The sequence below is a fragment of the Oryx dammah genome, unplaced genomic scaffold (genome assembly GCF_014754425.2).
Source record: "Oryx dammah isolate SB20612 unplaced genomic scaffold, SCBI_Odam_1.1 HiC_scaffold_11232, whole genome shotgun sequence".
NCBI classification, from domain to species: Eukaryota; Metazoa; Chordata; class Mammalia; order Artiodactyla; family Bovidae; genus Oryx; species Oryx dammah.
In genome coordinates, this window is record NW_024080625.1 from 473,982 (window position 1) to 498,710 (window position 24,729).

Sequence of the window (24,729 nt, forward strand, 5' to 3'; positions counted from 1 at the left end):
AAAACAGAAAGGAGAGATAAGAAAGCCTTCCTAAGTGAACAATGCAAAGAAATAGAGGAAAACAATAAAATGGGAAAGACTAGAGATCTCTTCAAGAAAATTAGAGATACCAAGGGAACATTTCATGCAAAGATGGGCACAATAAAGGACAGAAATGGTATGGACCTAACAGAAGCAGAAGATATTAAGAAGAGGTGGCAAGAATACACAGAAGAACTATAAAAAGAGATCTTAATGACTTGGATAACAATGATAGTGTGATCACTCACCTAGAGCCAGACATTCAGGAATGTGAAGTCAAATGGGCCTTAAGAAGCATCACTATGAACAAAGCTAGGGGAGATGATGGATTTCAGCTGAGCTATTTCAAATCCTAAAAGATGATGCTTTTAAAGTGTGCACTCAATATGCCAGCAAATTTGGAAAACTCAGCAGCAACCACAGGACTGGAAAAGGTCAGTTTTCATTCCAATCCTAAAGAAGGGCAATGCCAAAGAATGTTCAAATTATTGCACAATTGCACTCATTTCACATGCTATCAAGGTCATGCTCAAAATCCTCCAAGCTAGGCTTCAATAGTACATGAATGGAGAACTTCCAGATGTTCAAGATGGATTTAGAAAAGGCAGAGGAACCAGAGATCTATTGCCAACATCCACTGGATCATTGAAAAAGCAAGAGTTCCAGAAAAATATCTACTTCTGCTTTATTTACTATGCTAAAGCCTTCGACTGTGTGGGTCATAACAAACTGTGGAAAATTCTTCAGGAGATAGGAATATCAGACCACCTAACCTTTTTCCTGAGAAGCCTGTACGCAGGTCAAGAAGCAACAGTTAGAACAGAACATGGAACAACAGAGTGGTTCAAAATTGGGAAAGGAGTGTGTCAAGGCTGTATATTGTCACTCTATTTATTTACCTTATATGCAGAGTACATCTTGCAAAATGCCAGATGGATGAATCACAAACTGGAATCAAGACTGCCAGGAGAAATATCAATAACCTCAGATATGCAGATGACACCATCCTTATGGCAGAAAGCAGAAAGGAACTAAAGAACCTCTTGATGAAGGTGAAAGAGGAGAGTGAAAACTGGCATCCGGTCCCATCACTTCATGGCAAATAGATAGGGTAAATGTTAAAACTAAACATTCAAAAAAAAACTAAGTTCGTGGCATCTGGTCCTATCACTTCATGGTAAGTAAATGGGGAAACAATGGAAATAATCAGAGACTTATATTTCTTGGGCTCCAAAATCACTGCAGATGGTGATTGCAGCCATGAAATTAAAAGACACTTGCTCCTTGAAAGAAAAGCTATGACAATCCTAGATGGTGCATTAAAAAGCAGAGATATTACTTTGCCAACAAAGGTCCATCTAGTCAAAGCTATGGTTTTTCCAGTAGTCATGTATGGATGTGAGAGTTGTACCATAAAGAAGGCTGAGTGCCGAAAAATTGATGCTTTTGAACTGTGGTGTTGGAGAAGACTCTTGAGAGTCCCTTGGACTGCGAGGAGATCAAACCAGTAAATCCTAAAGGAAATCAAGCTTGAATATTCATTAAAGACTGAATTCATTGGAAAGCTGAAGCTGAAGCTCCACTACTTTGGTCACCTGATTCAAAGAGTCAACTTATTGGAAAAGATCCTGATGCTAGGAAAGATAGAAGGCAGGAGGAGAAGGGGACGACAGACGATGAGATGGTTGGATGGCATTACCAACTCAATGGACATGAATTTGAGCAAGCTCCAGGAGATGGTGAAGGACAGGGAATCCTGGCGTGCTGCAGACCATGGGGTTGTAAAGAGTCAGATACAACAGAGGGACTGAACAACAATGAAATGAAAGAGAGAGCCCTTGATCAACCAGCATCAATCTATCAATCCAAAATGGAATGTGGCAAATGGGCAACTCAGTCAATCAATTTGTTACCATGTGCCTAGAATTATCTTTCATTATGCATTAATTTATTATTTGGGGGGAGTTGTGCTGCGTCTTCATTGCTGCACTCAGGATTTCTCTAGTTACGGTGCAAGTGGGGGCTGCTGTCTAGTTGTGGTGCATGGGCTTCTCATTGCGGTGGCTTCTCTTGTTGAGAAGCATGGGCTCCAGAGCATGTATGCTTCGGTAGTTGCGGTGCACAGGCCCAGTTGCCCTGTGGTATGTGGACTCCTTCCAGACCAGGGATGGACCAAGGATTGAACCTGTGTCCCCTGTATTGGCAGGCGGATTCTTAACCAATGGACCACCAAGGAGGTCCATGCCTAGAATTATCTTGAGGAGAGAGGTGCTGAATGTGGTCATTGGTGGGTCAGGGATGGTTCTTTGGGTCTCCATATGACCTGGTTGAAATACCTTCTTCTTTATCCTAATTTTCCGTTCATTGGGCAACAAATTGGTACCTCACTGGAAAAGGGAGTGCCCTAGAAAGAGGAGCACAGACTTCCTCGGTAGTGGAAAGGGAAAGCATGGTGGGAACCCAGATCTGGTGTTCATGAATTAATTCGAGGCTTCCCTAGTGCATGACCATTTGGAGGTGTCCTGAGCAAGTCCAATTCCCAAGTTAGCTAGACTGTGCTCCTCCCGGCATTGCCTTTCTCAGTGGTGTCCAGGGAGGGAGCCAGGCCATCTGCTTCTGTGCATACCTCTCTGGCCAAACTGCTAATTCATTTTCAAACTAATAATGATAGTTCTTTTGATGGCTTCAATTTAATGAGTACCGAATAGTTTTCAATTGAGTGATAGGGATTATCTCATTTACTTCTCACAAGAGTTGTGCAAAAGCCAGTATTTGATTCCAGAAAGATTTCTGCAGGTCACAGGAGGGCTAAAGTTCTGGTTCCAAGGTTGTACAGCCAAAAACAATGCCTCAGATGACAGAACCAAGCCAGGGGCATTGCGGCAACTGCCATTAAACACTGGACAGTGCAGCGTGCAGGCTGATGCCCTGGCTAGATGCCGGACGGCACCGCTGACACCGTGGCCACTACCTGGCAACTCTGTCTTTCTGTGGCAGCTGGAAAGAAGGACAAATGTTTACTACCTGGTTATTCTAACCATTTCATAGAAGAGAAACTGAGGCTCAGAGGAGTCGAGTACCTGCCTGAGATCACAAAGTGAGTCAGTCAGGTTCTGAAACCAGGTCTGGTTGACTGCAAAGTCCATATTCTTTCCATATTTCACTGGTATAATGCACTTTACTTCTCCAGGCTGCATTTTTTCAGTCTGTAGTTTGGAGAAGTTGTGCTCCATCAGTAGTTCTCAAAGTGTGGTCCATAAATCAGCAACCTCAGAATTGCCTGGAAATTTGTTCAAAAGGCACGTTTTTGGTTCCTACCCAGACCTATTGAATCAAAAATTCTGGTGTAGGGTCCGACAGTCTGTGCATTAACAAACTCTCTGAGTGACTCTAACGTGTCCTCACCCTTCAGAATAACTGTACCAGATGATCGCCAAGGTCCTCCAGCTCTCATACGTTATAATTCAGTTATTTTGGAAGTTGCTGATTGTGGTCCTTGGATCAAGCAAGGTGCCTTTAGAGGAGCTAAGTACTGCTAATTTTTCTGAAGTGAGTTGGTGTTTATCAAACTCCATGATAGCAAAATTTAAGAAGAGGTATAAGGATGAGGAAAGTACCAGACGTATGAAACATGCAGGGGAGATACCTGCACATGTATTCTGGTTATTTTTTCTGGTGAGTGCCTAGAGATACATATCCTTAGTTGGCTCATTAATATGTGAACAGCTGGGAGTTGTCTCAAAATCCACAGGTCGAAAATAAGTGCATTAGAGACTTCCTTGGTGGTCCAGTGGTTAAGACTCCGCCCTTCCACTGCAGGAGGCATGGGTTTGATCCCTGGTTGAAGTACAAAATCCCAAATGCCGTGTGATGTGGCAAAAACAAAAAATGCACAAACAAACAAACAAACAAAGCAACTATGTAAAAAATCAGTGCATTGATTCAATACTTTCCCCATCCCCCCACTAAGCAATTCCTGTCCTCCCCATGTCCTCCAAATCTATAAATGGAATTTGGCCTCTTCTAATGAGGTCAAGGCTATGGTTTTTCCAGTAGTCATGTATGGATGTGAGAGTTGGACTGTGAAGAAGGCAGAGCACCGAAACTGATGCTTTTGAACTGTGGTGTTGGAGAAGACTCTTGAGAGTCCCTTGGACTGCAAGAAGATCCAACCTGTCCATTCTCAAGGAGATCAACCCTGGGATTTCTTTGGAAGGAATGATGCTAAAGCTGAAACTCCAGTACTTTGGCCACCTCATGCAAAGAGTTAACTCATTGGAAAAGACTGATGCTGGGGGGAATTGGGGGCAGGAGGAGAAGGGGATGACCGAGGATGAGATGGCTGGATGGCATCACTGACTCAATGGACGTGAATCTGAATGAACTCCGGCAGTTGGTGATGGACAGGGAGGCCTGGCGTGCTGGGATTCATAGGGTTGCCAAGAGTCAGACATGACTGAGCGACTGAACTGAACTGAACTGAATGAGGTCATCATCTTTTAAAGTTCTGTCTGGAGTGCCCTTTGTAGGAGTCCTCAGCATCCTCTGTGTTGCTGTTGTGGTCCAAGCCCTCATCTTTCTCCTCCTGGATATCAGCTTCCTAATTGTGCTGCTGCCTCCAGCCTCAGTCTCTCCTGGTACATCCTTCTCCACAGGGTCACGAGTGAGATCCTTACAAAGCACAGCTGTCTTCATGGTACTGTCCTCCCCACAACACCTCCACCTGGGAAATAGCAAAGGTCCAACTGCTCATTGCAGAGCTTTCCAAATCTCTTACTATTTTGATGACCATGTCTATAGTTCCATTCCACCCATATAATTATTTAGTATTTTACTGTCTTTTCTTTCTATCAATTTCAGTCTCATCTAAGCAAGAATATTTCTGAAGTCATAGTTTTGGCATTAAGTCTCCCTTACATAACAAAAAAATTTGTTATGTAATTTTTAAGCTTGTGTATTAACTAAGTCATCTTACATACCACTAGTGGTATATTTTGAAAGCCCTTGGGATACTGAATAAAGACCAAATTTTAAATCTGGCATTCAGAACCCGCCTTGATCTGATCCCAGTCAAATTTCCAGCCTTAATTTCCACACATAACCCACATACACAGAATGCTCCAAGTACAGGATCCACTCTGTATTTCCAAATACACTGTGCTTTTGCTCTTCTCTTAGCATTTTGCCTTAAAACTTTTTTTTTTTTTAATGGAATGAGAGTTCCCTGGACAGCAAGGAGATCAAACCGGTTGATCTTAAAGGAAATCAACCCTGAATATTCATTGGAAGGACTGATGCTGAAGCTGAAGCCCCAGTACTTTGGCCACCTGATGTGAAGAGCTGACTTATTGGAAAAGACCCTGATTCTAGAAAAGATAGAAGGCAGGAGGAGAAGGGGATGACAGAGGATGAGATGGTTGGATGGGATCACTGACTCAATGGACATGAGTTTGAGCAAACTCTGTGAGTTGGTGAAGGGCAGGGAAGTCTGGTGTGCTGCAGTCCATGGGGTCACAAAGAGTTGGAGACGACTGAGGGACTGAACAACAACAGCAACATATTTGATTTACAATGTTGTGTTAGTTTCAGCATAGTGATTCACAGCAAAGTGACCCAGTTATATATATTTCAGATTCTTTTCCATTTTAGGTTATTACAAGATATTGAGCGTAGTTCCGTGTGCCATACAGTAGGTCCTTGTTGGTTATCTATTTATTTTTTTAGGCCCAGTTGTGTGGCATGCAGGATCTTAGTCCCCCAGCCAGGGATGAAATCCACACCCTGTATGTTGGGAGTATGGAGTCATAACCAGTGGACCACCAGGGAAGTACCTCCATTTAAAAAAATAATAATTTGACTTATTTTTGACTGCGATGGATCTTCATTGCTCCATGGGGGCTTCTCTTCGTTGCTGTATGCAGGCTTCTCACTGCAGGGGCTTCTCTTGTTGCAGAGCACAGACTCTAGGCAAGGAGCTTCAGTAGTTGCGGTACTCAGTAGCTGTGGTTCCCGGGCTCTAGAGCACAGGCTCAGTAGTTGTGGCACATGGGCTTCGATGCCCCATGGCATTTGGAATCTTCCTAGAAAGGGATCAAACCCGTGTCTCCCTCACTGGCAGGTGGCATCTTTACCACTGAGCCAACAGGGAAGCCCCGTCCATTTTATATACATATATACATAGTTCAGTTCAGTTCAGTTAATCCCAAACTCCTAATTTATCCCTCTCCATCCCAGCATTTTGCTTTTTTGCTCAGGGCATTCTTGAGCTTTAAGTTTCAGCTCATTTATCAGTTATCATGTGAAATCTCTTTGATCTTTCCAGACAGAATCAATCATTCTTCCTTCCTCCCTTTCTTCTTTCCTTCCTCTTTTTCTTGTTTTGTTTTTTTTTTTTTTCTTGAAGAAACATTTATTTTATGGTTCTAGCTAGTTTTACTGTAATGTGAAACTTGCTATAATTTTGTTTGATAATTTTTCCTACTACCACATTTGGAAGTGTATCATTCAGAATCGTTGAAGGAAACAGACTGTATACTCAAATGGGGAATTGAGGAGCATAGGATGAAAGGAATGTTCATAAAGGTGTGGACAGGATAATGGAGTATCTACAAGTGTTCTGAAGTATTCAGAGTCTGTCTTCAGTGGGGAGTCACCAGAGGTGCTAACCCCTAGACCTGAAGGGCAAGGGAAGAAAGGGTCACAAGAACCAAAGAGAGGTGTACCTGTACCTAGCTGAAGGAGAAGGCCTTGCAACAGGATCTGTGGCTTCTGTTAGCCCCATGAGTGAGTCCAGGAGAGCCAACAGAAGAACTGCCAATTCAATCCATGAAATCATCAGAAATAATACACTGGTGTTGTTTTAAACCACCAAGTTTTGATATAGTTTGTTATGCAACAATAGATAACTGATATATCAGCAGGGAGGTGAAGCCATAACTATTCCTCCACCATAACTGTGAGAAACCAAGAAGATCTGTGAAATGGAACCCATCATTTCAATGCAAACATATTAATAGTAAAAACATTTTTATTTTTTTCAAGATTTTTGTTTGATGTGGACCATTTTTAAAAAGTCTTTATTGAATTTGTTCCAATGTTTCTGTTTTATGTTTTGGTTTTTGGCCTCAAGGCATGTGGGATCTTAGCTCCCCAACCAGGGATCAAACCAGCACCTCCTGAAATGGAAGGCAAAGTCTCAACTACTAGAGTGCAGAGAAGTCCCTTCATTTTTCATAGAGATACTTAAAACAGCTTTCTGGCAGCAATTCATCTTTATTTTATCTCAGCTGTTTGAAATAGAGCAATGTATGATGCTGTCTCTAGAAATTTTATGCTAAGCTTATTTATAAATCATTAGGGTAGTTTGCTCCCTTCATTTAATCCTTTATTGGTGATCTTTGCATATCTGTGATCTTTATGAAGTAACCATTTATGCCCTCCCTTTATGGTGATTGATATTTAACAAATATCTTGGTCTCAAGATACACAGGTCTGTTAGAATGGCTCACTAAACATTTGTTCCTATTCTCTTTTGCTTTCCTTTGCAAAGAATGGAAAACAAAATGCTAAACAAAACTTCCTGGCTCTCTTGTAGGTAGAGATGGTCATATGATACAGTTCTGTTCAAGATGTAGGAGAACATTTTCCATGAGATCTTTCTGCATTAAAAAAAAAAAAAGCCAAACACCTCACAAGAGAAAGTCCTTTGTTTCAGTCCTTTTGCCTTCTTCTTGACTGAAAACAAGAGAGTTCGAGGATGTTTTAATAAAGAGACTATTTACAAAGGGGCAGGCAGGGTGTAGGAAAACAAAGGGGATAGAGCAGCACCCCAGGTGAGTATCAGAGAAGCTCTTAACTACTGTAGGGCCTGAAGGGTGAGGGAGGCAATTACTGGAAATAGAACATGACAGCTGCCTGTGTTGGGGTAAGGGGAGTGCTTTGAGAGGTGCTGTGACCTTCATGGTGGGAACAGACCATCTCTTCCTTCCGTTCTGTGAGTACTCCTCTTTGGCTGAACCCCCCTGGGATCCAAGGATCAAGGTCTACCTCTTAGACACAAATCTGGGTCAAAAAAGGTAGAAAGTTAACCTGGAAAGACAAGCAATAAAAAGGGCATCTATTACTCACCTTTATATACCTAGTGTGCAAGATATGGTAAGAGTGCCTGATACAAAGGAAGAGATGAATAAAATTTTATTGAATTGAATCCAGTTCTTTATTTTATGCTACAGTGTTTAAAACCTAATCTGGGACTACTGCCAACCTCATTCAGGCCCAATAATCCAACATAAAATTGCTGCTCTACAAGGAACTGCCTTTACCCAACAGTAAAGGTCCTTTTCTGAGACCAGATTAAAAAGTGGCTCTTTGAAATAACTTTTGTAGATCTGGATATTTTTAAGCATGAGATGGTTCTTTAGTTTTATAAAGCCTGTCCTCTAATACAGTCTAACTCCTACACGCTCACCTTATCAGGGTCTTCCAGAAGAAATAACTTTTGTATGCTACCTGTATGACTAAGTCTCAGCTTCTACATCTGTAAGAGAACAGTAATTACAGCTACCCATTACTCAAGTCTCTCTGGTGGCTCAGTGGTAAAGAATCCACCTGCCAACGCAGGAGATGCAGGTTTGATCCCTGGGTCAGGAAGATCCCCTAGAAAAGGAAATGGCAACCCACTCCAGTATTTTTATCTGGGAAATCTCATGTACAAAGGAGTCTGGCTGGCTGCAGTCCATGAGGTCGCAAAAGACTTGGACATGACTTAGTAACTAAAAAACAGCAACAACTCAAGTCATGGACACAAATGTTACCTCCTCAGGCTTTCTAGGATATATAAAAAGAGAGTATGGGGCTTACCTGGTGGCTCAGTGGTAAAGAATCTGCCTGCCAAGGCAGGAGACACAGGTTCTAACCCTGGTCTGGGTAGATCCCACATGTCACAGAGCAACTAAGCCTGTGAATCACAATTATTGAGCCTGTGCTCTAGAGCATGGGAACCACAACTACTGAGCCCACATGCCTAGAGCCTGTGCTCCAAAACAAGAGAAGCCACTGCAATGAGAAGCCCAAGCAATGCAACTAGAGAATAGCCCCTGCTCTTTGCAAAGAGAGAAATGCCCGATCAGCAACAAGGACCCAGCACAGCCAAAAAAATAAGTGAATACATAAAATTATTTTAAAAAGAGAGGAATAACACCCCAAGTTACTTTCTAGCCCACTAATGTCTTATTTATTTTTTCTCATTGCAGTTATTACTTTTAAATTGTAACTTATTTACTGTTTATTTCTAGATTGTTGGTCTTCTCCCAAAAGAATACTTGATCCTTGTTAGCAGAGACCTTGTCTGTATTGTTCACCGCTGTATTCTAAGCACCTGGAAGTGACTGGGACATGGTGGTTGTTTGATAAATATTTGTTGATGAATGCATGAACAATGCCAATTAATAACCTCAGGCTATGGTGAATATTAAATAAGATGACAGTGCAATTCTCCTGGCATAAAGTAAAACTCTCTCTAAACCTAGGTGTTTTCTTTCCTCTTTTTCCTCCTTCACCTTCTGTATCCACACCTTCGGCAAGCAAGTGAGCTTAATCTCAGCCTCAAAACATACCCCGAATTCTCTGAATGAAATTCATTCATCACTATCACTCTAGTCAAGCCACTCTCACTCGAGTCAAGCCACTCTCACCCCTTACCTGGTTTACAAATAGCAGACTCCTAGCTGATCTCCCTGTTTGTTCCACTTGTTCCTGTTTCTCTCAAACCCCAATCCATTCTCCACAGTCAGAAAGATCTTTTAGAAACACAATTCAGATCATGTCATGCCCCAATTTACTTAATGACACCATCAACAGCCATCAACAGCAGCTTTCTAGGTATTTAGAATTAGCCCAAACTACTTTACATGGGCTAGCACCTTCGACCCTCTTAGACTTCATCTACTTTAGGCTAACTGGCTTTCTCTCTCTTTTCTGGATTTTAACAAACTTTTCCATCATAGTGCCGGTGCATTCTTCTGTCTGAATGTTTACCTAGCTGGCTCCTTACTGTCATTTGAACTTCACCTTAAATGGGGCTTCTTTTGAAATGAAAAGCCACTAATTTGTGTCACTAATGACTAATCCAGTCATTTCTTATCAGTTTTTCTCCCCCCCCCCTTATTTTTATTTATTTGTCTGCACAGGGTCTTAATTGCAGCATGTGGGATCTTAGTATCCTGACCAGGGATTGAACCCCGACCTCTGCATTGGGAACGAAGAGTCCTCTGCATTGGACCACCCAGAAGTCCCTTGTAACATTGCTTTTTTTTTGCACTTAATATTATCTAACATTTACTGGTTTATGTTTGTTTCTTCCCAACTGAATTTTAAGCTTGTGAACTCAGAGATCTTATCTATTGTGTTCATCACTCTATCTTCAAAGATAGAGCAATAACTAAAACATATAGTATATGCTTAATAAATATTTGTTGAACAAATAAATGCTTTGATTGTGATAACGATAACAGCTAAACCTCAGAGGACTTGGCCACAAATTCTAACAATTTTTCAAGGAATAAGAATCGCAGTTCCGAAGTTAGATCCTGGAAGACTACAGAAACCTGACAATAAAATATCTGGGGCTAAAGTTTGGAGGGGGATATATTACAACTTTGGCCTTTTTTCCCTACCCAAGGACTCCGGAGATCTTGCAAAAGGGAGACCTAGAATCTTTTGACCATAAATTCCAGCCCAGCCACAACGCTTTTCCATCCACGATTCTTTGCAGCCACTATTACTAGATTGCAAACGCGCAAACACCTCTAGGACCCCGGGTTCCTTTCTGTTTCTTTATGAATGAACCGGGTGTACTGTGCGCATGCGCAACTCCTTTTTCTCCCGCTCCACGTGAGGCCCGCCCTTCCCTCCTGCTAACGGCTCCGCCCCCATCCTTTCTAATGGACCAATGGCGAGCGGCCTGGGGGGCGGAGCCCTGAGCGGCGCGGCAGTGTAGTTCCCCGGTCGCCCGGCTCCCTCGCCTTAGTCTTGCTGTGTTGTGATCACGTGGCCAGCTCCGGGCGCGGCGCTTGTTTTGGTTTCCCTCTAGCTTGCCCCTGGCAGCTTCAGAGTGAGCGACTTTCCTGTGCCGGTTGCCACACCTGACTGCACTGCGACTTTCTCTTCTTGGGGCTCTCTCAGCTCCAAGTTCTGCAAGCCCCTCGGGGCCGGCTCCTGCCATGCCGTTAGTTCGCTACAGGAAGGTGGTCATCCTCGGATACCGTTCTGTAGGTGAGTCTCCGTCTAGGGCAGAGCACCGATGCACCGCGGCTTTGTGGCCAGAGGAGGCGCACTGCCGAGGGAAGGCGACCCAGGGAGAAATGGTGGCATCCTTAGAACCAGCTTGTAGAGCGAGGACTGAAAGGTTGGAGTGGGAAAGGCTGGGGTGGTGGTAGTGTTCAAGGCGGCAGGAAGCTGGAGCATGGAAGAGTATACATGGGCTTACTGCTTGAACATCACAGTGGTCCTCAGCGTTCGTTACTCTGGGGGGGGTGGAGGTGGGGGCAGGATTTGATGGCGGGGGCGCGGTCTGGGTGGGGCAAGTCTCAGGTGTCGGATGCAAGGCTGACTGAATCCTGGGGAATCCGGATCTTCCCAGGAGTTGGGTGGGGAAAGACTGCAGGAAAAGCTTCCTGCGTCGCTACTGTACGCATCCGGTGGCCAAGGTGCAGAGACCTGGGGCGAAAAGAGGGTGCAGGAGTCTAAGGGAAAGCACTGCATGGGGCATTCACAGGCTAGGATGCTAATTCGGGGTTTCCTTTAGTCCAGGGCCACAGCCCGAAAGGACAGAGGAAATGAATGTGGATGGGTGATTTGGCTACAATTACCTCTGCTTCCCACAGGGAAGACATCTTTAGCACATCAATTTGTGGAGGGCGAGTTCCTGGAAGACTATGATCCTACTGTGGAGAATAGTGAGTAAATTTCTCCTCTTGGGGTGGGGTAGGGAGGGCTTGGGTGCCCCACCCAAGGCCACACTTTGGGATTTTCCGGGTGCCAAAGGGATGATTTAATTAGATATTAAATCGAATCTCTTCTCTGTCAATCCTGTTCTGTGAGTGGAGCTAGAGTGTGCATTTTCCAAGATACTGAGTCCAGGATAGTGCATGAGTAGACAATAAGAAGCCTAACATTGTATCTTAAGTTTCCTGGAGAGCTCCTTGAACCTGGCCCATCTGTGTTAATATATAGGGACACAGATTGCTCGCCCTACAAGGCACCTCACAGTCAAGTTTTCTTTTCTTTTCAGCTTACAGCAAGATAGTGACTGTTGGCAAAGATGAGTTTCACCTACACCTGGTGGACACAGCAGGGCAGGTACCAGTTTGGGGTAGGGTGTCTAAATGTGGCAGTTCAGTCCTGGGAGATGAAGTCTGGTAGCCTCTGAGGCTCATCTGTAAAGTAGTATTAAAAGCATTTTAGCAGTATTTCAGTGTGCAGTGTTATTTGGAGCTACTCTATAAATACTTGTTGGATAGAAGTGACCGGAGTAGGGAGTGCCACAGGGAGGGTCCCCAGGATGCAGCCCACCAAACTTGGCCATCTGAGTCTTGTGAATCAAGGTATTGATGTTTCTATTTCTTGTCAGGATGAGTACAGCATTCTGCCCTATTCATTCATCATTGGGGTCCATGGTTATGTGCTTGTGTATTCTGTCACCTCTCTGCATAGGTAAGTGACCAAGATTGAGAGTGGTGGACTTGGGAAGACCTGAGGGCTGTCCCAGAATAAAATTGTAAGATTCTTTTCTTGTGTTTAAAGCTTCCAAGTCATTGAGAGTCTGTACCAAAAGCTACATGAAGGCCACGGGAAAACCCGGTACGTGGCACAGGGGATAAAGACATAGTGTGGACACCAGGGAAGAGGAAGGGCAGAGGGGAGTATTGATCCAAATTAAGGAGGAAGCCAGAACATCGATCCTATCTGGTTTGATGGGGAATTGTCCAGCTATGACATGAAGGAGGTTGGGGTCCATGGGGAACAGAGGGGATTCTGTTGTAACTGCTGTCTCCTCCCAGGCTTCCGGTGGTGCTGGTGGGAAACAAGGCCGATCTCTCTCCAGACAGGTATGGAAATCTCTGTAGCTTAAGGCAAAGGAAAGTGTTTAGGAATGGGTCAAGCTCTTGTCCTGGCTCTGCCACTGATTTGAACCAGTCGTTTTACTTCTTCGTTTCTAACTTCAAGGTTAAGACAAAATGATCCTTCTATCTCAAAAGCTATAATTTCATATTTCAAGCCTCAGTCCTAGGCTCCTTTGTTTTCTTATATTTTCTTCTTCCACAGACCTTCTCCCAAACCTTGGAATGAGATGAGTCAGAGGAAGTCTAGTTTCTGTAAAGATTTTTCAGAGAACATGGGGCCCATTGCTATTCTTCATTTTCATGTCCTGAATTTGCTTCTAGGGAGGTCCAGGCTGTTGAGGGGAAGAAGCTGGCAGCATCCTGGGGTGCAACATTTATGGAGTCATCTGCTCGAAATAATCAGGTATTGGGCCTGAAGAGTAGGAGGGTGGTGGGGGCAGCAGTGTTTTTCTTTTTATGCCACTGCTTGGTGGTGGGGATGGTGGGGGAGTGGGGCATTCACCTAAGAGTTGGGTAGTATTGGCAGTGAACTCAACCAATTTTTTTTTTTTTTTTTTTGCCCTGAATCCTTATCCCTTGCAGCTGACTCAAGGCATCTTCACCAAAGTCATCCAGGAGATTGCCCGGGTGGAAAATTCATATGGGCAAGAGCGCCGCTGCCATCTCATGTGAGCCTGGAGATGAGCCCTTGAGCAAGGGGCAGCTGCCTTGATTCTGCCCCTGGTACTTTCCAAGCTCCAGTGGGGGCTTGTGGGGGCGCCCTCAGGACTTCACGGGTTTGTTTGGTTGCCAGCTGTGTCCCTGGCCCTCTAGGCACACAGTGAGGTACCCTCATGTTTGCACACTTACCCAGGCTCCAGTGGCCTGGTTGTCCATGTTTACAAAGAGGCAAGGATGTCTCATGGGCACTGTCCTCTAGCTCTGTTTTTGCTAAATAAATGAACTGTGATAACCTATGGGGTTGGGATATGAGTCCTGGGCACTGTTTATTCAGGACCCAGTCTCCTCTGTAGGTTTTGGGTGTTGGCTGGGTGAGGGGAGCTGGGGACTCCTGAAGTGAAGCTGGCTCCCAGGAGTGACGATGTAAATATGCAAATAAACTGAGAAATCTTTTTGTAATTGACTTCTCTGTATCTGGGGAGCACTCAGGGCCAGTATCTTCTTTTCTAAGGAGTGATGACTGGCCATTGGTAGAGAATCAAGGTTTTTACTCCTTCAACTGTGTTCCTATTCCTTACCCCTCATTCATTCAGGACCATCACCCTAAGACTTAATACTTATTTTTCCCACTTTCTTTTTTACCGTGTTCTCCCATACAGGTAACCAACTGACTGCCACTCTCATCCAAATTTGTAGGCTCTCACAACCCCCTTTGGAGAAGGCAGTGGCACCCCACTCTTGCCTGGAAAATCCCATGGACAGAGGAGCTTGGTAGGCTGCAGTCCATGGGATCGCTAAGAGTTGGACACGACTGAGCGACTTCACTTTCACTTTTCACTTTCATGCACTGGAGAAGGAAATGGCAACCCACTCCAGTGTTCTTGCCTGGAGAATCCCAGGGACGGGGGAGCCTGGTGGGCTGCCGTCTATGGGGTCGCACAGAGTCGGACACGACTGAAGCGACTTAGCAGCACAACCCCCTTAACTACAGAAACACCGCCCTCTAGTGGCCAGCTGCCACATGCTGCCCTAGCTTCCCTCCTGGGGCCTTGGGATTTGTTGGAACTCAAGAGAGGATACGTTTGGGTTCGAAGAAAGACCCTCGTTCCAAATGATGTAACAACTGTGAAGTAGTGTGAAGGCAGGGACTAAAGTGTTGCGAAGATTTTAACTTTTTAAGAGAGTTGAATAAAGGAAGAAATAATGCCCCGATCAACCCTCACTCCCTGCTCCTCATCTCTCCAAGTGCCTTTCATCAAAATAGATGTTCTTTGCTTTTTTCATACCTTTCACACTTTTGAAGTTGTGTTACCTTTTCCAGATGTCAAAGGCTATTGCTTCTGTTCTTACTGACCCACCACCTCAGTAGAAGGATGGGTTCAGCTAGGAAAGTTTAGTCCTAACTGCCTTTACCCCCACCCCTTCCCCAGCAGCCCTAGGTCCTAAGTGGCCTAATACCTCCTGCAACGACTTATAAGGGTGACCTGAATGGTATCCTTCACAGGAAAGGCATAGAGTTCTGCCAACTGTGAGAGCCTGAGGTACTCTGTCAACGCACTTAGTTGGGAAAAATGGACAAAATCCGGGTGTGATTTTTAGCTATGACCTTGTTATTGCCTGGCTCCAGGCTAGTTGGGCTTATAATTGGGGGTGACGTTTGTCATGCTCGTTTTTAAAAGTCCTGCCGGCAGCTTCTGCATCTGTGATATAGAATCTAAAAAGAAATAAGGGCTGCAAAAAAAAGCATATTCCAAAGAGCAATCTCTTAGGGACTCAGGAATCTCTTTAGGGTTCTCATCAGCCTCTCTCCTTACACTAATATTAGGTCTTTTTGCACATCAGACCTGGAATTCTCATTACAGGTATCTATACTATTGTTATGTCCATGAGGTTTGAAATGGGATAACAAATATCAGGTTTTCGAGAGTCATATCAAACAATCTCAAAGCCTGATAGTAGTAAAGAATAGTGGTTAATGGCTGGGTTAAAGAGTTACTCTTCCACTTAACTGTGTGACCCTAGGAAGACACTTAAAACTCTCTGAGCCTCTGAACCTCTCTTAGTTTCTCATTTACTATGTGTAGTTAAACCTTCCTCATAGGATTGAGGTAAGAATAAAACTAAGGTGATATATGAAATGCTTAGCATAGGTCCTCACCCTTAAAAGATGGCTATTGTATTATTTGAGGTTTTTCTGGTGAGGGTCTGCCTCCTGGCCTCTGGGTGCAGAAAGTAAGGAGAGGCCTTCCATTTACAGGTGAGGAGTTACTGCTGGACTCTTGCTGAATTAGACCTGAATGGTCAGTGCAGAGCATATGTCAGTATCTGGCTAGCCAAGACATACCTAGTCCTGATCCCTCCTATGACTCTGGCCAGTAGGCATTTAGGTCTTCTGCACTGTCCAATATAAAAGCTACAAGTCATATATTGCTACTTAGTTTTAAAATTTTATAAAATTAAAAGTTCCTCAGTTGCACCACTTACTTTTCAAAGTACCCAATAGCTACATGTGACTAAGCCACATGAGTGTATAGGGCATTTCTATCATTGCAGAAAGTTCTATTGGACAGCACTGTAAACCCCTTCCCACAAAACCAGCCCTGCACCTGATTTGTCTGTGTCTTTCTCCACATATTAAAATAATTAAAAATATATATATATATTTATATACACAAACACATCCTAGGACAAACATGGCCATTGGCTTGCATTACGGCAAGGCTCAACTTCTCACTAGACGTGGTTTGTTGAACAATTTTATGTATTTTAGTGTCAATCTCTTCATCTGTAATATGGACATAATTCCACATTAATTCATAACGAGGGTGAGGAATAACTAAGAATATATTAAGTATCCAGCGCATTTGTTAATTTGTCTCCTCCTGTTTATCCCGTGGGTAGAGTTAATGCAGAGAAGTCATTCCAATCCTTTCTCATCCAGACTAATTGGTGACGGGGGGGGGGGGGGCGCGAGGGGGTGTCCCTGCAAGCTGTTTTGGGATCTTGCGTAGAGTAACAGTACTCTGGCCATGTAGCAAGGCTACAAGTTACATGCCCTCTGTTTACTGAAAGGGGTGGGGGGGGTGGCTGGGGAGTCCAGGCCCTGAAGATTCGGAAAGAAGGGCTGGGGCTGGGAGCACCCGGGAAAGGAGGGGAAACTGCATTTCTGTTTTGACAGGGGAGGTGATTGTGGAGGCACTAACAGTGCTCTTTCCTCTCGAGGGGGGTTGAGAGCCAGCAGAACGACTAGGGACTCGTTCCGCTTTCCTTTAGGCCCCCGAACGTGGCAGGAACCCACCCTTTGCAGCGCCAGGCGCCGTGCCTCACTTTCTCCATTTGCGGACTCCAGTTCCCAGGATGCAGAGCAGCGGCCAATCTCCAGGCTCTTCTTCCATCCCCCTCCCGGGAAAGATTGCTCCTGGCCAAGGCAAGGAGCAGCTAAGAGTTTCAGGGGCCGATAACTCCAGCGAAACGGAATTAGAAAGTGCCCAGCTTCCTAGTTTTACTAGCCCGGTGGTAAAGGAGACAGTTCCAGGTCTGGGGTGAAGAGGAGGGGGGCTTCATTCCCACGTGTCTGCACAGCGGCCGGCCCGGCGCAGTCGGGGTTAACCTATGGCGGAGGGATCCCGCTGCGTGTGCGTAGAACTGCAGAGTCACAGCCTTTCCTCCGAGAGGACCGGATCCCTCCGCCGCTCCGCTCCAACACAAAATAGGGCCGCGTCTTCTCCTTTCTCCCCTTCTGGAGTGGGGTTCCCCGGGCAAAAGGGCCACCCGGATCTCGCGCCGGAGGCTTCCTGAATCTTCACGACCGCTGCCGAGATCTCGGGCCAGGAAATAGCCCCTTCGCAGGAACCACCCTACCGGCCGAACAGGAGGCGGAGGGGGGGGAGGCGGAGCGGCGCCGCGCTGCACTACTTTCCTCTCCGGTTGCAAATGGCTGCCTCGTTCCCCACTTTCCGCTCAGTTTCCTGACCCCCCGGCGCCGGGAGCCGGGGTTGGGCCATGCACCTCTAGGCCCCCCGCGATCACAGCCAGCCGGGGGTCGAGGGGGTGCCGCCGATCTGAGCCGGCCAGGCCGGGGGCGGGGCAGCTCCCGAGGCCAGAGGGGAAGGGAGGCGAGCGCAGGGCCTGGAGCGGCCGGAGGGGAGCGGGCAGAGGGCTCGCACCGCCCGCCCCTTCCTCTTCCTCGCCCACCTACCCTCCTCCCTTCCCCGGGGGGAGCAGAAGGTGGGGGGCTCGAAGCCGCCGAGGGAGAGTGCTCGGGGTCGAGGAGCCCAGCACTGGGTGTGTGTCAGGTTCAGCCCCGCGGCCCCGCCGGCTCCGTGTCGCCGTAGCTCGCGCGGCCCCGGGGCGCCGGCCCGAGGGGGAGAGGGGCTCGGCGCTCCTGCGAGGGTCTCACGTTCCATCCGGGCCCGGCGCGGCGGCGCGGCATTCCTTCCGGGCTGCTGGGGAGGCGCCTCGACGTTCCATCTGGAGAGCCTCGACGTTCCGCCCGAGCCCGGCGCGGGCGGCCGGGGCGCTGGCCCGGCCCTAGGACTGAGAGGCCGCCCGGCGACGCGGATGCGGAGCCTGCTCGCCCAAGATCAAAGCCACCGGTGCTCTCTTTGTGTCCGCTCGGGATTCGCCGCCCTGGGGCTGTCCATGGAAACCTAAACTGCTGGAACCCGAGGCAGAGAACCTTCTTCGGCTTCTTGCTTTTTTTGAGGGGGGGAGGGTGGCCACTCCGACCTGGATTTACCGTTCTTGGCCCCCTTAAGCCCCCCCGTGCGGGGGGCGGCTGTGATCGCTCTGGCGGTTGGAGGTCGGGGAGCGGCCCGGGCTCTGGCCATGTTCTCGGATGAGGATTTCTGGATCGTCCTGTGAAGAGGTGAGTGAAGTCCGCCCGGCCAGGGCCCAGAAAGGGTTGGACTGGGGGCATAGCCAGATGGACTATCTTGGCCCGAGCTGGCCTGTAGGTTGGAGAAAGGGGTGCCAGAGCTGAGGAGGGTTCCTTTGGCAGGGTCTGTCAAGGGAACTTGAGCCAGTCGCCAGAGGAGAACCGAGGCCTGGTGTCCTGGGGTGTGCCTCTTTAAAGACTGGGGGTTCAGGGAACCACGGGAGTTTGGGAACCTGGCCAGAAAGTCTCTCTGCCTGTTTATTTTTGTGTTGGGGGGAGCTCTACTAAACTAGGACCCAAGCCCTGATGCCAGCACCAATCCCAGTCAGCTGCTTCTCCTTCAGGGTTCCTTGTGGGCCTTGGGAATAGAACAACTTGGGAGCGGGGGTAGGGTGCCACTGCCAGGCCAGACTTAGCGCCAGGTTGGACTTTAAGGTTGTTCTTGCTCATCCGGGCGCCGAGAGCAGTCTCTGGGAGACTCAAGGAATCCTGATTCCTGCACTAGGCCTTATTTCACTGTGCATGGAGCAGAGTGTGTGGAAACTGACTATTGTGATGAAGGAGGTGGCTGGGGCAAGAAGGAGGCGGGGCTGGGGGCAGCTCTGGCCTTGCTGGTCAACTTTAAACTACCCCTGCGTGGCAAAGTGACCCCAGCGAGGCCTAGTGCTGTCTTAGCCTGCTTTGCCTTCCCTCCTCTTGGGATGGACATAATCTCTAGGGGATTATAGAGGAGGCTGTTGAGATTTGCTCCCTGTGAATGTGGGCTGCAAAAAATGGCTTTTGTCTCCCGCTTTCTCCGGGCCTGGTTGCCCACAAGTCTCTGGCCAGTCCTGCAGGGCCCCTCCCAGACCTCGCCAACCTTTTTCAGTCAGGGAATGTTAACTAGTCCTGTGATCCAGTCCCAGCCTTGCAGAATAGGGTGGCCTGTACCTCTTTGGAGGAGAAATGACCTGATAGGAGCATGTCTCTGAAGCCAGTGTTTTCAGCCCTAGCAGGAGGTGTTGGGGAGAAGGGGAGTGTGTGTGATTGCATGAAGGGTGCAGCATGAGCCTCTGGACCCTGGGCTGGGACAGCCCCTCTCACAGCTGTCATGCTGCCCAGCCAGGATTTGGCTGCTGTGTTTTGCTCCCTCATTCTGTCCCCTCCAACATACAGAGGCTCGACCACTTTGAGCCTGGTCTCGGAAAGGACAGAATAGGGGTTTGCCCTTGAAAGATTTTTGGGGTGGTAATCCTGAGGTGAGAGGTGGCACAGGGGTGCTGAAATGAGGCTAGCTGTCACCCATGTTGTCTGCCCTTGCCTCCTGTGGAGGGCCTCTCCGGCTGTCTGTCCCTAAAGAACTTCCTTAAGAGACACCACTCCTTTTTGGCTGTAGCTGACCCTAGGATGACCCAGGGATAGTTCGGAGGGTCTCCAGAGCCCCTGTTGCCATTTGGGTTCTTCCCTGGAGGGCCAGCCCAAAATGGGGGTGGGGAGAGGTGTGGTTTGATTCTCAGGCTGGGAACCAGGAAGTCCTGAGTCCTACAGAAGAGCTGTTCACTCAGGGGCTTGCTTCAGCCTTTCACCTCTCCAAGCCTCCATTTCCCCTCTGGCTGGCATAATGGAGCTAAAGCTTTTGGTCTGGGATGGAGGCAGGGAGGAGAGTGGGTTGAGATTGAATCCCTGCCTTCTTCCTTGCTGTCCTAGGCCTCTTCAGCCTGGGGTCAAATGGACCCACCATGGTTTCACTCCCTAGATCTGTGTTTCTCTAGGATCCCTAGTTCCCTTGAGGAAGCCTGGCCAGGCCTTAGCCCAGTTTAGATCCAGGGGAAAACCCTTGGTGTATATGTGTTTTTCTGGCTGTGAATGCTGGGACAGGGGAACCTGTGGTTTTTATTTGTTTAGATCTGTTCAGGGGCCTGACAACTTGCACTCAGCATTGGGGGGGCAGGTGCTGGACTGCCAGGTAGGGAAATGGGACTCCTTAGAAGAGCCTCTGGATTCTCTGGTCCAGCTTGGAGGACACTCAACCCTTGGCTTATCTCTCGTCTTCCATAAATGAGGCAGCAGCTTTGGAGGATGTTGGAACTGTTTCCCAAAGCTGGATGAAGGTGGTTTCTGCACCTCCCCAGGCAGTGCCCGCGTTACCAGCTTGAGAGGGCTGCGCTTGGGGGAGGGCGGAGGAATTTGTCCCTCTGGCCTTGTGTGAGGCAGTCCTCCCACCCACTGCGCTATCACTGTTGCTTTTGATTGCTTGCTGTTTGTGACTCCTTTAGCCTCAACTTGGAGAGCACAACAGTTGGAAGCTCTTGGGGGCATTTAGTGGTAAGGTACCACAAAAGTTACACATGTTTAAGAAACTTTGAAGCCTTCTGGGTGTGGTCAGGCCTTGAATGGCTGAATAGGAAGAGGAGCCTAGCTGGTGCCCTGACCTCCAACCCCTACTTCACATAGGTGGCTTCTGGGGAGGCTCTTGAAGTGCCAGAGCATCATTTCTCTGGGCTGGCTAGATGGCTACCCTGCTTTCCTTTTAGGTGTGATTATGTGAGTGACAGGTTTGGGAAAGAGATGATCTGGGAGTAAACGTAGCAGGTATCAGGTGTGATACTTCACTTTCCCAGTAGAATCTAATAGTGTAAAGGGAAAAGAGTAAAAATTTCCCTTCCTGTGGCATGTCCCATGCGGCCCATTGCCAGTCTCTGGAAATGGAGTATTAACTCAGGGAAAGAGCACCAATAGTGTGGTTCTTAGGTAATTGATTTATGGATCCTGGGCACCTTTGAGGATTCCTCCAGTCTCATCTGCCCCATGCACTCAACCCCAAGTAGCTGACTGGGGTATTTGGTGTGGGGAGAGAGGCTTGTCTTTACAAAGATTGGTGTGGTCCTTCTGGTTAAATAAGAGGAGTGGAAAAGGGGAGACAGAAAATTCTCAAACTTTCATTTAGAGTTCTCTAACCTGCTCCACCTGCTATGGGAAAATAATACTTTCTATAGTTTCTCTGCTTAAGCCCCTACCCTTCCCACTAAGAGCTGTTGGCACCTGTCCCTTTCTTCCTTCTTCTGTAGGACCCCTTTCCTCTTCCTCAGCTCTGTAATTCTTTACTTCTCTCTTTTTTGTACTGTGTTTATTAGTTTCCTCTGAGATTTAGGAAAATATGCCAAAAGGTGTGGATCTTGACCTTCTTAGGTATAACTTCAGTGTGTTTCATTTGGCTCTGGGATAGGCAGGCATATCTTTGAAGAGGGGACCGTTACCCCCCACCCCCATAGTGTGTGTGGAAACCGTGCCTGACGGAAGAGGAAGGAAGCTGCTTTGCTGTGTCCTGCCCCTGTTTAGAACAGCTCCAAGTGGCTGTGTGCTTCCTGAGACTACAACTCCCAGCATGCCTAGCACCAGGCCTGGCTACACATGCTCAGTAACTCTTAAGGCCCCTTCTGTTAACTTCTAGGGACATGTAAGGAGGAAGGGCAGTTGGCGTTGCTAAGGGCAACGACCTGAGGCCTTCAGGCTGGGTGAGAACTTGAGCTCAGTCATGGCAGGGGCCAGGGGGTGGGCCTGAGTTAGATTTAGATGGGCAGTAGGTGGGAAATGGGGAGTTTCTTCTGTTATGATTGGAATATTCTGGTTGAAACCAGTGGAGGTGGGGGAGATCCATCCACAGCTGGGCTTTTGTTCCAGTAACATGTTCTACATCTTGCAAGACCCCAAATTTGGTCTCCAGTAGAGGGATTTCAGCTGAACTCAGACTTCTTGGTTTATGACTATTCCTGAGTTAGTGCTGAAAGACCTCTAGGATGGTAGCTGACTTGAGAACTGAGGGAAAAGTCCAAGGGATAGGGCCTACCAGCAGCCAAGAACTCAGATGTGAGGCAAAGAGGGATACTGTACTAGATGTAGCTTGTGGGTGCTTCTGGTTGTCCTGGGAACTCTTAGGCAGGAGATGGAAAGTGGATCCCCCAGGAATTCAGAGTGGAAGAAGGGGATATGTGTTTATTGGAGGGGAAGTAGACGGTGGGACAAGGGTTGGGGAGAAGGATTTTCCTTGTCATTAGTACAGGAGTTTGTAGGTGTGATTTTGTTTTGATTTCTATAGGTTCTAGATAACATTAGCTGCCTTCTCCTTAGGATTTGGAGCAAAGTGTTTAGTGGGAAGACTTCCTAGACAAATAGATATCTCTTGGCTCTGACAGGTCTCCCCGAGAGGGCTCTGCCCAGTCGGAGAGAGGGATGGACAGCCCGAAGCCGCCTGGTGAGGATAAAGATTCGGAACCAGCAGGTGGGTAGGACAAACACTGGGTTTCTGTTCTTCCCAGGAAATCTTAGATTTCTTGTCCTAGCATAGGGACAGAAGCTAAGTCTGTCTGATAGACAGCTAATAATTGAAGGACTTTGTTCTTTGGGACAGAAGTTGAAATGCCATCACTGTTATCCACCAAGGGTTTTGGGTAATTTCATGGGTCTGATGAGTGGACTGGTATTAAACAGAGGATAATGGCTGATACATCTTTTTTCTTTGTTCATTCAGCTGATGGACCTGCAGCCTCCGAGGAGTCAGGTGCCACTGAGCCAGACCTTCCCAAACCACATGTTGGGGAGGTCTCTGTGCCCAGTTCTGGGGGTCCCCGGCTTCAGGAGCCTCCCCAGGACTGCAGGTAACTAGTTTGGGGAAATGAGGATATAAAAATGTATGAAGACTTGATTCGAGCATCTGGGGCTTTCAAAGTGGAAGATTTAGGAAATGAGTGTTCAGGAAGCATAGGTGTGCCAAGTCGTGGGGTTGTTGAGGGTGCCCTAGGGCAGAACCAGCGTGGTGCTGATGCTTGTGTGTTCACAGCGGGGGTCCAGTGCGGCGTTGTGCTCTCTGTAACTGCGGAGAGCCCAGTCTACATGGGCAGCGGGAGCTACGGCGCTTTGAGTTGCCATTTGACTGGCCCCGGTGTCCCGTGGTGTCCCCTGGGGGGAACCCAGGGCCCAATGAGGGAGCGCTGCCCAGCGAGGACCTATCACAGATTGGTTTTCCTGAGGGCCTGACACCTGCCCACCTCGGAGAACCTGGAGGTAAGGGAAGGGAAGTAGGGTAGCTGACTTGGGAAGGAAATGGGGTAGGGCTAGGTGGTCCTGAACCAGGGGTCACGTTCTTGTTAACTGTTTTCCCTCTTTCCACCTATAAAGGGTCCTGCTGGGCTCACCATTGGTGCGCTGCGTGGTCGGCAGGCGTATGGGGGCAGGAGGGCCCAGAACTATGTGGTGTGGACAAGGCCATCTTCTCAGGGATCTCACAGGTGGGGTGGGGGCCAGGGAATGGCACAGGCAAAGGGCAGGGTGGGCAGAGGGCATACTGGGGTAGAACTGTGCCTGGTCTGTGGCTCTGGAGAGAGCTGGCCAGTGCTGAGGCTTTGTTTCCACTCCGGCAGCGCTGCTCCCACTGCACCAGACTTGGTGCCTCCATCCCTTGCCGCTCGCCTGGATGTTCACGTCTTTACCACTTCCCCTGTGCAACTGCCAGCGGTTCCTTCTTATCCATGAAAACACTGCAGCTGCTATGCCCAGAGCACAGTGAGGGGGCCGCACATCTGGGTGAGAAGTCCTGCCGCTTGGACAGGGGACACGTGAGGGTCCACGGCTGCTGGGGTTTTTATGCTCTGCAGAGTGCTCCGAAATCTGTAATTACGTGCTGTCAGTCTGCCCCATGAAAATAGGCTTGGACTCTGAGTGCAGTGGCTTTGCCTGTCTCATTTACCGTGATCTCTGTAGTGCCTGGGTTTTCCAGGTGGCACTAGTGGTAAAGAACCTGCCTGCTAGTGCAGAAGTTAAAGATGTGGGTTCGATCCCTAGTTGGAAAGATCCCCTGGAGGAGGGCATGGCAACCCACTCCATATCCTTGCCTGGAGAATCCCATGGACAGAGGAGCTTTGTGGGCTACAGTCCATGGGGTCTCAGAGTCGGGCGCGACTGAAATGACTGAGCATACACGCACGACGCAGTGCAGTGCCCAGAGCAGCGCCTGGCATATGTCAGGCAGACAGTCAGAAACTCTGTTCATTCTGTGTCTGTGAAATGCCGGTTATA

At 47.7% G+C, this 24,729-nt stretch overlaps 2 protein-coding genes across 6 annotated transcripts in view; both read left to right on the top strand.

Annotated features, from left to right (window-relative positions):
• Nucleotides 1–11,040: 11,040 nt before the first annotated feature.
• Nucleotides 11,041–14,261, top strand: LOC120861277 (GTPase RhebL1). The gene is made up of 8 exons (XM_040236903.1): nt 11,041–11,292; nt 11,904–11,975; nt 12,311–12,378; nt 12,650–12,732; nt 12,823–12,879; nt 13,080–13,127; nt 13,464–13,545; nt 13,725–14,261. The coding sequence occupies exons 1-8, from the start codon at nt 11,241–11,243 to the stop codon at nt 13,812–13,814; spliced, it is 552 nt and encodes a 183-aa protein (XP_040092837.1). The 5' UTR covers nt 11,041–11,240; the 3' UTR covers nt 13,815–14,261.
• Nucleotides 14,262–16,511: 2,250 nt separating this feature from the next.
• The window catches only part of LOC120861279 (histone-lysine N-methyltransferase 2D-like), a 41,274-nt gene continuing 33,056 nt past the window's right edge, over nt 16,512–24,729 (top strand). For all 5 annotated transcript variants that reach the window (XM_040236904.1, XM_040236908.1, XM_040236907.1 and 2 more), the window contains exons 1-6: nt 16,512–18,669; nt 22,851–22,936; nt 23,186–23,312; nt 23,495–23,718; nt 23,833–23,942; nt 24,075–24,237. In XM_040236904.1, the coding sequence (XP_040092838.1) occupies nt 22,888–22,936; nt 23,186–23,312; nt 23,495–23,718; nt 23,833–23,942; nt 24,075–24,237 (673 nt within the window). In that variant the 5' untranslated portion in view covers nt 16,512–18,669; nt 22,851–22,887. The remainder of the gene's footprint in view (nt 18,670–22,850; nt 22,937–23,185; nt 23,313–23,494; nt 23,719–23,832; nt 23,943–24,074; nt 24,238–24,729) is intronic.